This window comes from Mizuhopecten yessoensis, unplaced genomic scaffold (genome assembly GCF_002113885.1).
Source record: "Mizuhopecten yessoensis strain PY_sf001 unplaced genomic scaffold, ASM211388v2 scaffold6625, whole genome shotgun sequence".
Classification (NCBI taxonomy): Eukaryota; Metazoa; Mollusca; class Bivalvia; order Pectinida; family Pectinidae; genus Mizuhopecten; species Mizuhopecten yessoensis.
Genome location: NW_018406643.1, coordinates 83,304 through 100,618, shown reverse-complemented (window position 1 = coordinate 100,618; position 17,315 = coordinate 83,304). Strand labels below are relative to the sequence as shown.

General features: G+C 37.7%; 3 protein-coding genes across 3 annotated transcripts; all 3 read right to left on the bottom strand.

Annotated features, from left to right (window-relative positions):
* Window positions 1-654: 654 nt before the first annotated feature.
* LOC110452336 lies at window positions 655-3,082 on the bottom strand. The gene is made up of 2 exons (XM_021500787.1): window positions 1,536-3,082; window positions 655-1,285 (listed from the first exon to the last, which is right to left on the bottom strand). Exons 1-2 carry the CDS (start codon window positions 2,133-2,135, stop codon window positions 1,262-1,264), a joined length of 624 nt encoding a protein of 207 aa, XP_021356462.1. The 5' UTR covers window positions 2,136-3,082; the 3' UTR covers window positions 655-1,261.
* Window positions 3,083-5,266: 2,184 nt separating this feature from the next.
* Window positions 5,267-9,153, bottom strand: LOC110452355. Its single transcript, XM_021500827.1, has 2 exons — window positions 7,834-9,153; window positions 5,267-7,173 (listed from the first exon to the last, which is right to left on the bottom strand). Exons 1-2 carry the CDS (start codon window positions 8,590-8,592, stop codon window positions 6,919-6,921), a joined length of 1,014 nt encoding a protein of 337 aa, XP_021356502.1. The 5' UTR covers window positions 8,593-9,153; the 3' UTR covers window positions 5,267-6,918.
* A 1,681-nt stretch (window positions 9,154-10,834) lies between these two features.
* Window positions 10,835-16,156, bottom strand: LOC110452338. Its single transcript, XM_021500788.1, has 2 exons — window positions 14,587-16,156; window positions 10,835-14,090 (listed from the first exon to the last, which is right to left on the bottom strand). Exons 1-2 carry the CDS (start codon window positions 15,907-15,909, stop codon window positions 13,872-13,874), a joined length of 1,542 nt encoding a protein of 513 aa, XP_021356463.1. The 5' UTR covers window positions 15,910-16,156; the 3' UTR covers window positions 10,835-13,871.
* Between the last annotated feature and the right edge of the window lie 1,159 nt (window positions 16,157-17,315).

The window sequence follows — 17,315 nt, the reverse complement described above, 5'->3', positions numbered from 1 at the left end:
AATGGGTATCCAAGGATAATTCTGCGCAAAATTTTGAAACAGACGTCCGCTCATATTATTAATCACTGCTTCGTTATATTCCGTTTTTAATTAACATTGTACAAAACTCATTCGATTCGGGCCACAGTATGGTTGATCGTCACCGTACTGTCTCCTCTCATATATATTAACAAAGACCTAACAAAGCACCACGATCGTACAAAATGAGACAGTCGACCGTCACAATGGAAATTATAACCAAAATATAGGTATCAATGAAACACAGTCTCAACGTAACACTGGAGCAAAACAAAACAAAAACATTCCCCGGCAATGACAGCTGGATCAGTCTAGCAATATCTAATATAGCATTCATCAACGTAAACGAATCAGTTTTTAAATCAATCCCATGGATAAATAAACACCGCTTTAAACGGCACATTGAAACATACATTCCAATGGGAAACAAACTTATATGTACTGTGCTAGAAAAAAATATGCACCTATACGGGACACATTCATTCTAATCGAAAACTTAAACTTTCGGGAAACATTAACTAATAAGAAAAATACACTCTAATGGGAAACATAACTAACGGGAAACATTCACTCTAATAGGAAACATACGCTAAGAGGAAAANAATAAATATAAGTATCAATAACTAATAAAAAACATACAACCTAATGGGAAACATACACCCTAATGGGAAACATAAACCTAATGGGAAACATACACCCTAATGGGAAACATACACCCTAGTGGGAAACATACACCCTAATGGGAAACATAAAGACGGGAAAACATTCATTCTAATAGGAACCCTACACTAACGGGAAACATGAATTAACAAGAAACATACACTCAAATGGGAAACATAACTAACGGGAAATGTACAGTCTAATAGGAAACGTACACTTTAATGGGAACCAATCGCGTTTATGGGAAACATCACTCTAACGGGAAACACACACAAACAGAAAACATGCGCTCAAATGGGAAATACGAACTCTAATGGGAAACATACGCTCTTATAGGAAACATACATTATAATGAGAAACATTCGCGCTAATGGGAAACATCAATCATCTTTCAATATTGTGGCTTCTAATCAAGAAGGAAATAATCTAGACTGTATTTACTTAATTTTCATAGATTATTATTTTTCTCCGAGATCATGCTTAATGTCTTGAAACTGCCCGAACGCTCTCCGTAAATTCCTTTAGCTATGATCCAACATGTCGCCCAGTACTGGACACTGCGAGAGTAGGTTTCTCATTTCCTTTAGCTGTGGTTGAGTTTGGCTGGCTGCAATATAAAATAAATAAAATGATTTGTTAAAAACTTTAGCGTGACATTTTAGGCATACATATGACGATGTACATTCTGTACCTAATAAACGGTCAGTCTTTACTAGCAGAATGTGAAAATGACCGTTCCATAAAACGAGTGCTGTAAGCCAAACGCCAGATTGTACTCAGTATTTCATATTAATAATTCAACATTCTGTGATTCATGAATTTTTAAGACGAAACATTTTCAAAACACATGTTTATACCTTCCACACCGGAAACCTCACGAATACCGGCTCATACACCTCCAAAGGACCCTCTGAAAAATCGTCCGAATAATGTAGTATTTCCGGTACCATGCCTGTCTTTTCACTTCCGGTTTTTGGAACCACACATTTTACTGTCTGTTGATAGCTGTTAGGTTCCGATGTATCACTAGTTCTTTCCGTATTTTTCGTATCCGCTTCCACTTCGACAATTACTTCTACCCTTTCTGTTTTATCACTATTTCCGGATTCTGTCTCATCCACCTTTTTTATTTTGCCAGAGAATTTTCGAATTTTAGTCGTTTTAGTTCTAGCAATCTCACGGTCCATTTTAACTTTAAGAAAGTCATATACACCTTTCGGATTGCGATTTTTAAACTCAAAACTGTTTATATGACTTCCGGTGGTGAATTTTGATTGACTTCCGGTGTTATGGCCGCCATGAATTCGCGAAGCACTATGTGTATGTTCTCTTCTTTTCGGGGCCTTGACCTCCTTTTCCGGGGGTGTTTCCTCCATAAGCTCCTCGTGCGGACCATGGAACAGCGGGTTCAAGGCCAGCTCCAGGTTTAACTTCCTTGCAAAAAACTCACTCGCCATTTCGGATTAATCGTCAGGATTTCTTTCACATTAAATATTTGTTTCACACTGAAATTTTCGAGATACGTGGAACAGGCAGAGATCTTTGGAACATTTCTGCCTTATGAATTTTCACACTGATACATTATTCCAGTTTAAACGTATACCTGGATAAAAATATACGCGACCGTTAACCAAAAATCAATATAAATGTATACATATGTATAATATTCCATCTGATTATTCTCACGGATTATACCGTCATAGTTCACGGTCATCAGTGCCGCGATTTACAGAAGATACGCGATCTACCACTTAATATGTATAACGGCACTAAAGAGTCGCTTCGTCTCAATCTCGGGAACTACCGTCCTCGTTCAAAACACGAGGGATTAAAGCGTCAATATTTCTGGATGAATTCCGATGGTAAATTGTCAGGTTGTCCAGTTTAGACGACGGGATTCTGATATCCTAGACACGTCCTTATATATTATGTAATAGATCAACTTGAACACTATGGTATACAGCTCCATTTTCGATTGATTAATTCGTTCACACTTTAAGTTGTTACGGTCCGATTTGTAAATATGAAACACACGAGTACTCCAGCACTCAGCGAATCAACAAAATGACTTGGATGTCAGACGAGTGTCCATCCTGTCGTCCTGTTATTATATCAAGATGTGCTATCTTAATTCCTTCATCAATCATTCATCTACACAAGTCAGGTCTTAATCACAACCCAAATCCACAAACTCGAATCTTCTAATGTAAGTCGAAAAAAAGGCAAACCGGAATTCTTTTAACACTAAGCAATTCTTAATTGCGATTTTGATAGTACCACACAGAAAGAATCTATGCTGTGTGTTAGGATGCCATTTTCCGATCTGTTTTAAGTCAAGCCTTTCTATGTAAGAAATACCTTGAGATATGTGACAGACGACATTTCCCTGCCAAATTGGAGTCTATCGTCACCTGTATGGAGATATCCGGAGATCGAATTCACCGTCATTGTTTCAAGATATTGGAGACCTCCATTGTGCCCTATGACGTCGCTTCGCCTCGTGCGATTTGTCCTGGTCACAGCTCCATTGTTATCGGCCCCGGGCCGTTGAACGTGGGACCCTGGTTTGTCGCTTCAGTGGATTCATTTTCCACAGACAATACATGCTATCAGCGGTACGTAATCGGGATCTCAGTCTTTCTCAGGCCGTATTGCGATTTTACATTAAATCCCATGACTGATTTGATACCAAAGATTAGTTCTATATTGAAGTTTAAATTTTAAAAGAAGTATCGCTAATATGAAAAAAAGTTTCGTATTTACGGTAAAAAGTACCAGCAAGTTGATATATATTATTGCTCTTTCCACTTTTAAGAAAAGTCAATTTAAATATTCCATACAATCACATATAACGATGGTTTAATAGATTTATTAAAGAAACCCCGAATGCAGGGGAAGAACTAAGGACTTTTACACTGCCATTCTACGCTTTACCTGCATAACATCGAAATGGGAACCCAATTTACAGGTGTTTACGATTACAAAATACATTGACCATCGAGAGATGGTTTACACTGACAAAACGTTTTCTTTTTGTTGCTTCATCTTCTATGTATAAGTATTACTGGTCACAAGTCGACTTAAAAACAAACTCCGAGTTGAACAATTCATAGATATGGTATCAGTTAATCTAAAAGGACCCATCCTCGAAATTTCTATTAGTAAATAAGGTTAATAATTACTGTATTTGCTACCGCCAAAAGAAAAGTTCTTGCATAGCAGTAATGTTGGTGAAGATTTTTGACAGTATTCATATACTTAATAGCCCCGTGTTCTCATTAAAGGTTAAAGATAAATCTTCAAAACCATATGCATGCAAGGCATTGCATTTAATTTTTTGGAATCCTGTATGTTAATCTGTCATATCTTACCGAATTAGCTTTGTTGGAAAACATCATAAACAAAAATTCATTTTAACGTTATTTTAAAATGTCAAATTTCAGAATGTAAACTCAATATGTACGGTGACCGATGACTATATGATGTGAAGGAGATTAAAACTATCTGTGCATTGTATATTTTTACCTGAATTTACGAGACGTTAAGTATCAAAAATACCTGTCCGGTTGATTTTTCAACTAAAGTTTACGACATATGAAGCTGACAAGGCTCCACACATAACACGTTTTACGTATATTGACTAATATCGGTTTCGTTCCGGTTAGAATATCACAGTATTTAAATTTTGCTCGTACAGTAAAGCTTCGCATGTGTACTTGTATCGTAGGGGGTTATCTCCCCATCACACCTATCGATCTACAATACAGATATACGATATTTAAATCGCCTCCATCTCATCTACAATGTATACATATATGATTATAACATGTAAATCATTTAACACAGGTACAATGTATACATTTCTAGACTTGCTTATGTCCAGTTACAGCAACCACCGACCTGCGTCTTTATCGGCGATTCACGTCAAACCTGTGACCAAATGGCGGAGGACTAGTAGTCGTAGACGGTCAGATGCCTTAACCACTTGGCCACTGCGGCCCTCTCATTAATACTTTTCCCTTTGAGGCATATTTCGATCCATAATGTAAGCTATTGATAAAAGAGATGTGACGATAACCGAGTGATATAAAATGACCTATTTATTTTGGTTAAAAGTGTGTAAAATGTCGAAAGTCGAATCGTATTTGATGTTTATATCAGTCATCGATACCTAGTTTCAGTGGTGTATAAAAAAATCTACATCCCTCATTCATTTCATTTATTTCCACTGTGATGTGAAACTGTAGGTCACTGTAGCAATGTTTTAGTGTGCGTCACAATTCACCCATATATGTAACGGCATGTTACACTGTACATTTGGTGAATAGGGTCCACGCGGAACATGTCTTGTAATCAAGCTGTGTGATACCTCGGATGATATACTAAGAGTCACCAATGCAATTTAAAGAACTATCTGCATGGTCCAGGCAAAGAGTTATTCCCCCTTTGCCCACGACCATCACTGTAAACACGGAGTTAGTGTGTGAAGGATGGTACCGGACGAACAAGGCCGTGAATATAACGAAAAAATCATATTTAAGATATGCTATGTTATAATGACTTTGTATTATAGGTTTTTTACATCGTTCTCGTGGATTTTCTTTTCTGAAAAGACGAGTTTGGTGTTGTCCTCCATTTGATAAAAAATATTTCATAATTATTTTAAAATAAATAACGTTTAATTGAATAAGTAGGATATGTGTAGCCCCTGTCATGATACATAGATATCTGTAATAACAACTTAATGTATGACACATACACTGGATGAAACTTTTAATATCATAATTGTGATGACAAAACTTTATATATGTATGATTTATAAAATTTACACTATATAATATAGCATACATGTTATATTTAATAAATTTTTAGCATGACATACAATACAAATGAAAACTGTTTTTACCGTGTTGGTGGGCCGCTTGTTATTTCCGGTAAAATACTTGTAAGGCTACTTGTAATCTTCGGTTCGTCTTCGTAAAAATACCCCAAAACAACATAATCAGTTATTTTAGCGTTCTCTGATTTTAGCGCATTATAGATTTTTAATAGATTAGCGCGTTGATGTATTGGCGCATCCCAAAAATATTTTATCGAGAACATCATGCAAAAACTTTATTTGGCGCATTCATGATTTGGAGCAATAATTCAAGTGCGAAAAGAGCTAAAATGAGAATACCGCTAAAATATCTACATTTACAGTATATCTCTGTTTCACAGACGCTCAATTTCTTAGTCTTAACCTTACTCTCACAAACAAGTCTGTACTACGGGACGCTTGAAAAATAGTATCTTTAATAAATGTGTAAGGTTGGTGAACTAGCGACTCGGATAGCAGTGTGCCGAACAAGTCCGGAGGTCGAGTTCTATAACGGCGACTATTAAGGGAATATGCTACGTGACAATGACATAAATCTCCACAAAAGAGTTCTACACCAAAAAATACATAAAATATTTAAAAATATAATGTTGATTTTTAACTGATTAATCAATTAATTAAAGACATATTTATAAGGTGTTACATATATTGATACTGAAATCCAATGTCAATATGAATCATGGTAAATAAAGGCTATTAATTAAAAAAAATATGACAGTATGTCCAGTCGCGTTCGCACAACACACTAGCTGCAGAAATCGTAGCTTTAAAAAGTCCGATAGATTTCTTTTTTGATTTTTGAAGTAATACATATCGGGCCGTTGAGCTATACGGTTTCCGTACACTAACACACAAATTAACACGCAATAGCATACGTAATATATCATACCGAGGAATTACGGTAACAACCTCGGCAGTACTGATATCACAGGGGCTAGACACATGCTATCAATGAAAAACGTTATTTGAGAATATGGATGATGCTGCTTTTAAGACCAATACAACGATGTGTTTGGCCCCTGTGGTTTCCAATCTCATCTCCTTAAACAAAGCCTATGTTACCACAGAACAAATATATAGACAAATATCATGTATGACACATTTCTTATAGGTATCACAGTACATTAGAGGCAATTTCTTTCACAGATATTGATTTTCTCCCATCTTAAATCAATTATTTAACACATCTCTATATTTTCTGTATGAAGTAACACTTTGAATATATCTTCCATGTACGGGACTTTCTGCCACCATCTTTGTTTGGAAATGTTGAATCTCAATCGTCTATTTCCGATTTAGATTCGTAAATGTTCGGTAGCAATCGTCAATTTTAGGAATCTGTTCGTGGTCCCTCAGATGTTTCATATACGTGCAAAGGCTTTGAAACCTTTGTTCATGGTTGTCCAGCTCGGCCGGTCATATTGTTTGTGGTCTGTGGCCGATTCCGGCCGTTTAGACTTGATCATGAGCATATGTTTGTTGAAGAGCTGGGCGTACGGTTTAAGCTGGTAGACCTTTATTGGCACGTGGTAGTGGAGATAGTATGGCAAGTCCATGAAGCCTCCCCCCACGCGCACCATCGTCTGCTTGCCCTTCTTGCGCGTGCGTCGTTTGGGCTAAGGAAGAGATAAACGTACGATTTTTGTAAAGTCCTGTGAATTAATGAAAATTCTGAAAAAAATGCTAATAATGAAGTTAATTAATTAATAAATAAATAAATAATGTTTGCATATAATAGCTAGCACTGGGGTTACTTAAACAAATTACACACTCATTGGAGGTATACTACTTTACCTTAGCTTAAGTTTTGATCAAACTCTCTTAAGAAATGAAGTTGCTAGAATCCAGTCACTGAATTGGTTGAAAAATATATATATGAATAGTTAATGTGTCCTTGACCTTGAACCCCTGAAATACGAACTCATTTGAACTACTCTCACACTTGACATTTGTATAAAGTTCGATCAAAATAAATTATATATCTTGAGCAAGGATAGGACAGGAAGGGAGGAATAGTGGAAACATTTTATGCCTCTCATAAAATAATAGGTGTTTTAAAAAAATGACCGGGCAACTGCACTTGCCACAATCTTTACCCAGAGTTGTCGTTCCTGACACTCGCTAACACAGTGAGTGTCAGGAACGGCAACTCTAGGTAGAGATTGACACCTGCCACTGCATAAGACCGAGTTCACAGTTTACGGTAAACCCCCCTATTATATGGGTTAACCTGTTAAGTGCTATTAACACATGCATAGTTTAGAAGTTTGACAAACCTCCCATATGTCGTAAGGGACATAAATCGGTTCAGCATGCACTTCCTGTGTAATCGTCTCCAAATCTATCAAAATCACGTGTTTCGCTCGATCCTCAAGCTCGTCCTTGTCATTGGCAGAGTTTGACCTTAGTCGTCCCTTTTCATCGCGCCTTTTTTTCGTCCTTGGTTTTGCTTCATTTTCTCCAGTTAATTTATCAACTTCCGGTTTTGCAGTTTTTAGGGGTTCCACATTTTCAACTTCCGGAATAAGCTCAACAGAGTCAGACCAATCCGAATCGGCGTTTTCTACCACTATAAGGTCCTGAGATGCATTATGGGTAATCTCAATGTAGGTGGAGAACGAACTTTCTTTCCGGGAAGACAATCGTTCCCTTTCCTGTCTCATCGACGAACTAACGCTATCCTCGGATCCAGGTCTAGGAATAAGTTTAACCGGACTACTAAATTTATCCTTCGGAATAACATTTTCATTTGCACTGGAATCTTTCACATTCTTTAATGTCTCTCTATCCTTTGCTTTGGAATTTTCACCTTTCTTAGAATTTTTGGATTTTTTCTTGCTAGATTTCTTAGCAGATATCAGCGTTTCCGACGTTTCCAACGAAATCTGCACGCCTCCTTCGAATCGAGAGGGGTGTGGTTTCTTACCAAGTGTTTGTCGCGGTGATGTTATTGCCTCTAATTCGGCCTGTTGAGAGGGATTCTTTCGCCGATTTGTCACCACAATTTGTTTAGACGAACTGTTTCCTTGCGCCATGTTGTTTCTAGAAAGGGGACGTCCCTTATGACATATACATCCGATACCCCGTCCCGTGTAGTAGTTATCTTTACGGACTGGCGTTGAAAACCTTTATACATTCACCTGAAAGCGACCAGGTAAAATATCCAGGTGTGCATATATATCACACCTATCGTCCAGATATAATGTCTCGTTGCTCAAGGATACTATATCGTTCCCGGGATTTTAAACCACCTATATAGGAGTCTTTACAAAAATGTTAACCAGACACACGTGTGTAATGTATTCCACTAATGACTCATATGGCATGTAGCATGGAGAACCTGTAAATGTCTCTTACACTGCAACGGTTATTACGATACGAGCACCTGCCTGTACCCTTCACCTCTACCGTAATTGAATAATAACCCTCTACTACTTATACACAGGTAAACAATCTACCTTACATTGAAATATCTCTTTGAGTCCCATTATAAAAATACATAAAGCCACCTCCAACGCCACCAACACTACGACGACGGAAAATCAATTTTTCGTGGTGCTTGAAATCCTGTTATATACATATATTTTTTCCATAAATGATATCGCTGTTGGTACGTGCGTACATGTAATTCGGGGGACTTATTTCCCCTGGTAAGAAATCTAACGCAAACAATTGTAATCTTTTTTATTGGAACCTTATCAGGGAAGTCAAGACGGTTTGGTAATATAAACCGTTAACGATAGGCCCACTTATATACAATGTACACGGGTGTTGGGGCTTTAAGCGCTGTAAAACAATGCTTCCGTCACGATCCGGTGCGACGAAACGACTTAACTGTATCGTTGAAGGCACATATTGTGTATTTGTCCTTAACATACCGACATATCGTCTTATCTAGGGAGTTTTTAAACTCATCTACCCCTCTTCCACTCCCCATATCATGCTAGCGTACAGATGTAGCACAGTACAGTTCTATGCAGATACATACATATACATATATATACATGTACATGTCAGTCATGATTTTAAAGCAGTGTATCCCTACCACTATATTATTTTGAAAGAGCATGTCAGCGGGTCGATCAGATTAAAACACTGATGTTTCATAAGGTTATTACCCCATATATACACATATATATATCTCATCTCATAAAATATGCTGTCTTATATTAAATAAAGTTCGCATTTCCTTGACTCGATTTGCCAAAGACGCCGTAGTCACTTTGAGATAATGTCAATTATGGTCTTTTATTGAGGTGAATATGTGGTTATATGAACCTGTGAAAGTATATTAACCGAGATGAATTCGGGTCTATATCACTGTTTGAGTCGATATAACCACATAGTCAGCAAAATGAATTTGTTGGTTATATTTGATATGAAATTATGATATTCATATCAACATTAAACAAGATGGAACGTATGAAAATTCGTTCAGAGAAAATTACTGCATTTCTCAGGGATATTTTGACGTCACAATGGGAGCTATCAAAGTGTAAACGCCAGAAGGAGGCGACTCTTTTCCATTTCCAATATTCAAGGTCTGACTTAACAAACTCTGATGAAACATCTTTCTCTATTTTCATGGTATACTTCATAGAGTTCCAACTTGAAGAGTTCTGACCTTACGAGGGTACAATCTTTTAAAACATTAACCGGAATTCATATTTTCTGTCATGATATTTGAAGCAACACTAATTCGTCATTGTAAACATTCGCAAGCTCGGTGTAACCATGTGTAGTTGGCTTATCTGACGTGTATCTTGTTATCACGTGACCGTACCTGCACGTGACTGGTAAATGCCATCTACCATTCATCACGGGTGCCACTCAATTCCACTGATCGTTCATATTGATTTTGGTGATAGTTTTTGTAGTGTGTTTCAGTAAACAAGAATATAGATTTTAAATTACTCCCTTGTTGAATGACGTGTGAAGTAATATTGGCCCCCAGAGACGGCACATGCATATTTCCATTTGAACAATGTCCATAAATCATTTCAGTGCTGAAGTTTTTCGATTGTTATTGATTAACACATATACCACACATTGTGTTGCTAGTATACCGAGAGCTAAACTTCATGTGATTATCCCTGTGTGTTTGTGGCAAAAAGGGACCACTGTATGTTTATAAATGGCGATTGTTGATTGGGGTACCTGTAGGATTGAGGTTCGTCGTTTCCACGAGGAAAAAAACCCCGTCAGCTCAATGACTTCAATTTTTGCTATAATTTTCCTCACTCAATGTATTAAAAAAGCAAAGCGATGACAATTCCATTGTTACATAATATATTTATTACAAAAATCAAATCAACATCTTTGTATATAGGATTACGTACATTAATAAATGATTGCATAAGTACATTTCTTCTACAACCACTATGGGTTTCTTTAATCCCAACTCATTGGATACACCTGCTAGGAGTTGGTTAACCATTGTTTGGTAACCCACTAGTGGGTAACATCGTGGACGTGATTTCATTGGTCAATCTTCGAACTATGACGTCAAGTAACAATTATTTGCGACGCCATCTTTCATTTTGAGGTCATCGTTGCTTCCCCATAGGGAACAGGAATAATGTATTTCCGTGAGAGACAGATGGTGCTCTATAGGTGTACTATCTGATCATTATGGAGAAAAGGGTCCCCAGACTCGTGATGGTATATATTATCATACTTACAATTGTGAAAGACACTCGGTAAACTTAACTAGCTCGGGTTAGATTATACACCACCACTCGTTGGGGAGCGAAAAGAAGGGCCACATTATGCCTACATGTATCTTCGCGTCCCTTTCTGACACTTGACCAAACTCGATTGCTATTTTTTTCTCTCCTGTTTTTCTTTTCAGAAATGATTAAGGAAAAAACCCGTTTCCTAAAGCTTAAGCTTGTTACGGTTTTTGGCAGTGCTGCGGGATCCTTAACACGAATTAGTTAGCGTTTGAGTCTTGGTTTACACTCGCAGTAACTGTTTGGCATTGAGTTCTAATCACGAATACATCAATAGTTCCTGACAATGTTATTGTCGACATTAACTAGCAACCATTAGAGCTATCATTATAGAGCTATAGAACTATACTCAAATGACAATATTTTATTTGCCAATGAAACTGTTTGCAAAATAATGATACCAATTAAAAGAACGAATCGCTTTTATTTATCTATCCAAGTGTACTTTATCAACATCATTGATTAACCAGGTGGGTCGTCTGCCGAGTGATTCGGCACACTGTTGTTTACCTACACGACTTAACCAATTCTCCTCAAGGCTAAATCAATTACCCAGAATTACTTTGCATTCTTTTTTTACTGTAATAGAGTTGGTTCACAGGGACCTGAGAATGTAGCTTAGGTCAAAATATAGCTGTAACAAATTCTCCGGTCCCTGTGAGTTGGCTCACTTCGTTTGGATGAAATGAAACGAACGTGCCGAGAATAGAACTGAACAAATACACTCAATAGAGTGTCAAAACCCCTGTCATGTGACCCAATATAATTCTTATCAAGCAAATACAATTCTTTGCAACGTCCCATTTATTAACACTCTTTGTGGGAGAAAAGTTGTATGTCAGGTTTCAACTGTTTTCCTGGTATCATAATAAAAAATAATAAAATGTCTGATTAAGGATGTATGCTATGTAACATTTATAATCTTTCTAAAAGAGTTGCGGCACACTTATAGGAGCCTTTAATATCTGCATTGGATCTACTTTTAGACTTCGTTAATTTACTAAAGGCACAAAATATTTATATTGAAAATGGCATGCGTCCTTAGCAACACATTTCCCGAATTTTGGTTATATAGATTCCAATCACACGTTCTTTTCACAAACATCGGAAAGTACCGATCACTAGCGGAATTTACCGATTCGGTGACGTCACTTTCCTCGGGCGATGATGCTTTACAACTTCAACCCAGTGTTGTCCCTGTCTTAGAACAACAGTCTACTGTACCATAATGATAATAACACAATTACTCCGAGTATGACATTTCTTGAATAAATACAAGTTACACATTTAATAACATTATTTCAAAGGAGAAAAACCTAATAAGTATTTTAGATGATATTGTTTTCCTTGAAAATGATAATATCCAAATAAATCACAAATACGGTTAATATTATATATACATTCGGGTGAAAGTATTATTGCGTTTTGGCACGTTTCAAACCCCTTCCCTGCCGATCTGTAAGCTAAGTAGCATTGTCTTATATAGGACGGGTCTATTTTCAATTTTAAAGGGTTTCTCAGTTTTAACCTTCGCTGGATGTGAATATTCAATATACACATCAAAAACCCTTCATTGTACCTTTCCTGAAAATCGAATGAGCCAGATATTAAGGAAGAAAGATGATAGATGTAAGAAAAATACAGCTACTTCTCATTTCTTTTTTGACACTTTACATTTTAATTTTATTTTATTGATTGTAATTATGGAAACTTCAGAACCTCTATGATACTGGAAAAAATAACGGTAATATAAACTAGTTCCGGAAATCAGAGGAAACCCATGTACAGCCCTTAAATATAGGCTATAATAGGGTGTCTCTTGTCTCAGTACATTTGTAGAGTACCCAACACCACAGTTAATTAAGGTTTCCTACCACGGACTTGCATTCATTTGCTTATAATAGAAAGCTGTATACAGTATGATGAAATGTAATAGTCTGTTATATCATACACAGTGTAAAAGTGGTCAACGCTTCGCCTCAGTTCAATAACTACATGTAACGGTACATTTCTAAACTTTGTTTTCATTATGAACTAGCTTTTGATATACTTAGATTGTGTGGAATTCATCTTGTTCTCCAAACGGAATCTGTCGGCATTTTCCGTCAACGAGAAACTCGTTTACGACGTTTCCGAAAGTGGCGACGGTCACCGAGTCTTCGCCGATCCTGAAACCAACGTTTGTGCGTTTACCCCCTTAACATAGAGAAAAATTGAATTGAAATTTACAGAGTCTTAAATGTAATAATCCAACAAAAATATGTCAGCCTTTCATTCTTATGAAAATTGTCAAATACAACATGTGCATTCACAGTTCCTGTCTAATCTGACCAATGTGATGTGTTCCACAGGATGTCAAATAAGACAGGTTTCATTGCTGCATCAGTAGAGGACAAAACATGGTTCAACTTCCCTACACCATAATAAGAAATATTCTAGATAAAAAACTAAAATTTTGGTACAACTTAAATCGTGTTTATCTTCAGAAACTGTGAGAACCTGTAGTAAACCACTTAACATGTTTGTATCATTGAACCTATGTCAATCATCCAATTTGATTTCAGTGTCCATTTAAATAGTCTTCAGTACACGGAAAAAACTGCGTCATCATGTTGGTGGTAGTTGATTGTTGGGCGTGGTGGTTTCCGGGGCGGGGCTCGAGTCTTGACAACAAGGAAACGGTCGTTGGTATCGGCACTCCTGCGGTCATACACATCTAGGGGGCGGTACTGGCGCGGGGGAAGGGGAGGCCGGGATTTTACTCTCCCTGGGGTGTGGGGGCGTTTGTCTCGGGATTCCGGCTGCAATAACAGGTTGTCACATTTTTGTAAGATCATGTAGTTGAAACATGGTTACAGAAACAAATCCGTCACGTATCTCACAATTCTTTAGGATTCTGAGAGGGTGGTGATTTATATATATTTAAGTTCAATGAAAAATAATATCCTAAACATATACTTAATACTTTACTTAACCATTCTGATCATAGGTTGTAGATATAGTTACAGACTTCCTTTGTGTTTAAAAATAACATTTACATATTCAATCATGGGAAATTTAATCTATGAATAAACATAAACATTAAACAAATGATGACTATAGCTTCAGATTATATTTCTTATAAAGATAAGGCAAGGAAAATAACATTTTATCTTAAATTACCTCTTAGTACAGTTCTTATACATTGTATCTAAAATCGGTAAAAGGTGAAAAGGTTGAAACCAACATTTTTACGCATTTGTATATTATGGGCGCCACTTATCGGAAACCAGTTTATTTAGGAAATACTAGACTTACCTCCCATGCCGGATGTGGCATAACAAATACTGGCTCGAACGGTTCTATGGCGCGAGCAGGTACTGTTTTGTCTATATAGTGTATCACTTCCGGTCGACGGTCATTTTCTTGCACGGATTTTTCATCCACATATTCCTCGTCGTCTTCATCCGGTTGAACGACTTCAACCACGAGTGGGATATCATCGTCTGTCATTGGCCGAACGAGCTTTTGGTCGTCGATGAAGGCGGTCTTATACTCCCGGTGCGTTCGGTCCTCGCCCATGAACTTGATACGCCGGGACGGCGGACAAGAACCGGAAGTAGGCGCTGGGTCTGGATCTGTATCCATCCAGGCCGTCTGGGTGCCTGTTTCCTCAGAAAATGTAATAGCATTGTTATTCTCAAAAGCATTTCTACTTGTATCCTTGATCCTTTTTTGTGACTTCTTTGGTTTGCGCTCTTTTCGAATTATATTACTTTGACTAGAATCACTGTCCTCGTTTTGTGGTTTGTGAACAACGACGTCAGTATCTCCACTAGCCACATGAATGGTGTTCGATCCTTTATTAGGTAATCCCGTTCTTTTTGGATTATGAATTACGACGTTCGTTCCCCCTCCCGTCACGCGAAGGGTTTCTTTGGGACCGGATGTGCCCCTCCGTACATTGTCAATTGTTATGTTAGTAGGGTCCTTTGTGGTTCTTCCTGTATTTACTTGGAATGAGCTCCCCTTACCAAAGTTACTGATAACAAACCTGTCATGTTCCGGTTCCGGTTTTCTTTGTTGGCGTGCTTTTCTCCCATACCCATCTCCCATAGTCACCGAGAGATTCCGAGGATCCGTTCCCCATTTCACAGCTACAGATTTTGACTCAGACCCAATCTCGAACGCGAGTGTTCTAGGTTTTCTCCTCACATCCTCCTTCACCTTTTCACGCGCCTCTCGCGCGGATTGAGGTCGTTTTTTGAGGCGTAGACTTTCTTCGTATGAAGCTTCAGATCCATATTCTAAAGCGTGCGATTTAGGCTTTCTCTTTGAAACTTCTTTTATTTTCTCACGTGGAAGTCGAGCGGAACTTGGCCGATCTTTCACGAGCGTTCCTTCGTCACGTGACGTGTCTGACTCGTACCTTTCATCGTATTTCCTGGCAGATGAAGGTCGTTTTTTCAGTGTCTGCTTCTGACTCTTCCCTGACCTGGGTCTCCGGCCCCTGGTCATCCCCCCTGGTGACCAAGCGTTTGTCCATGTTAACTCGTTGTAAAGCCTTTCACGGACGCGTCTCTCAGCCTCAATCACATCACAAAGATGCTTTAGCTGAAAGTCGTCGAAACAGTAGATCATTTTATATATGTATGCCTTTTAACCAGTATATCTAGAGTTTAACATCCATGTTTCTTCCATCGAGGTTTGTCGCAGTGGTTTACCCCGACACTGTGTACACACCAACTACTGACTACGGTGTGGGGAGATATAATCTAACACGCGATCCATTGTTCCAAATCTTTATACGTCTTTTGAAATTAAACAGTAAAGGGTATTGCTTGAAAGATTGTCTAAGGCTAATACGCCTGTCAATGGTTCCTGCCGTGCAATGACTGTTATTTGCATAAGAATGTACTGATAAATGATCAATACGAATACCTGGTTTTGCCAGTTCTTCAAATACTCGACACGACAGATGAATAATAATCGATGTTTAAATGGATTTTTAAGAACGTTTATTTTTTTGAAAATGTAAAATAGTCGAGTTGGCCTTCATACGATAACACAGAGTTACTAGTCCAAATAAGATTGGATAATAAGCTTTATTTTTTAAATCAAATGAGCTTGTTGATAGTGTGAAGTGTCGTTCAAACACATTCCATGCAGTTGTTAATTATACAGCGTGGTTGGATTTGTGCGAGATAAAAAAAATCGTCCTTTTAAACTCGGGCTGAATTGATTTGCCCAACCTGTGTATGTATAAATGTACTATAGCCTTAAATTTATATGAATTATCTATTTAAAATCCAAATGAAATAAACATCATTTAAATATTTTGTCTAAAGACCGGTTGTCGGGTGGTGCAGTGGATAGCGCACTCGCCTTTCGCCAATGCGACCGGATTTCGATTCCCCGATCGAACATGAAAAGGTATTGGGGTCACCTGCCCGACCACGTGGGTTTTCTCGGGTTACTTCCTCCTACATTTAAACCCTCCGCGTGCTAACATCCGGGCTTACAAAAATGATTAGTATAAGTTGCACTAACTTGTTTTATGATTGTTGTGAAATACATAAAGTTTATATTTAAAGACAATTCGCTTTAATTTTAAGGTTTGAGTGCTTAAGATAACTTCCGGTTTCTGCGTTACGTCAGAGATTTGTGTTGTTGTTGGCAGATATATAAATGCTGGTCAAGGCATGAGTTAAAAAAGACAGGAGTCTAGAACTATGAAGTATGTACTTGCTTCCGGCTTAGCCGCTGGCTCATAATATCTATACGGTAGAGATTCTCGCCCTACAGCCAATTATGGTAGTGTAATTGTTTATACATACAATTGCTAGGCATGCAGAGAAAGTATGCTACCAGAATTGTTACCAGGTCGATTCCGACACCTGCTGACTTAGTCCCTACACCTTTCCTACAGATATTCCAGTCACCTTCTTTTCCCAGTAGATCACCAAACTAACTTAATTAAGTAATTTAATTTAGCATTAACTAATTTCAACAAAAGAATTTTCCTGCTAGGGGATTTTTTAGGTGGA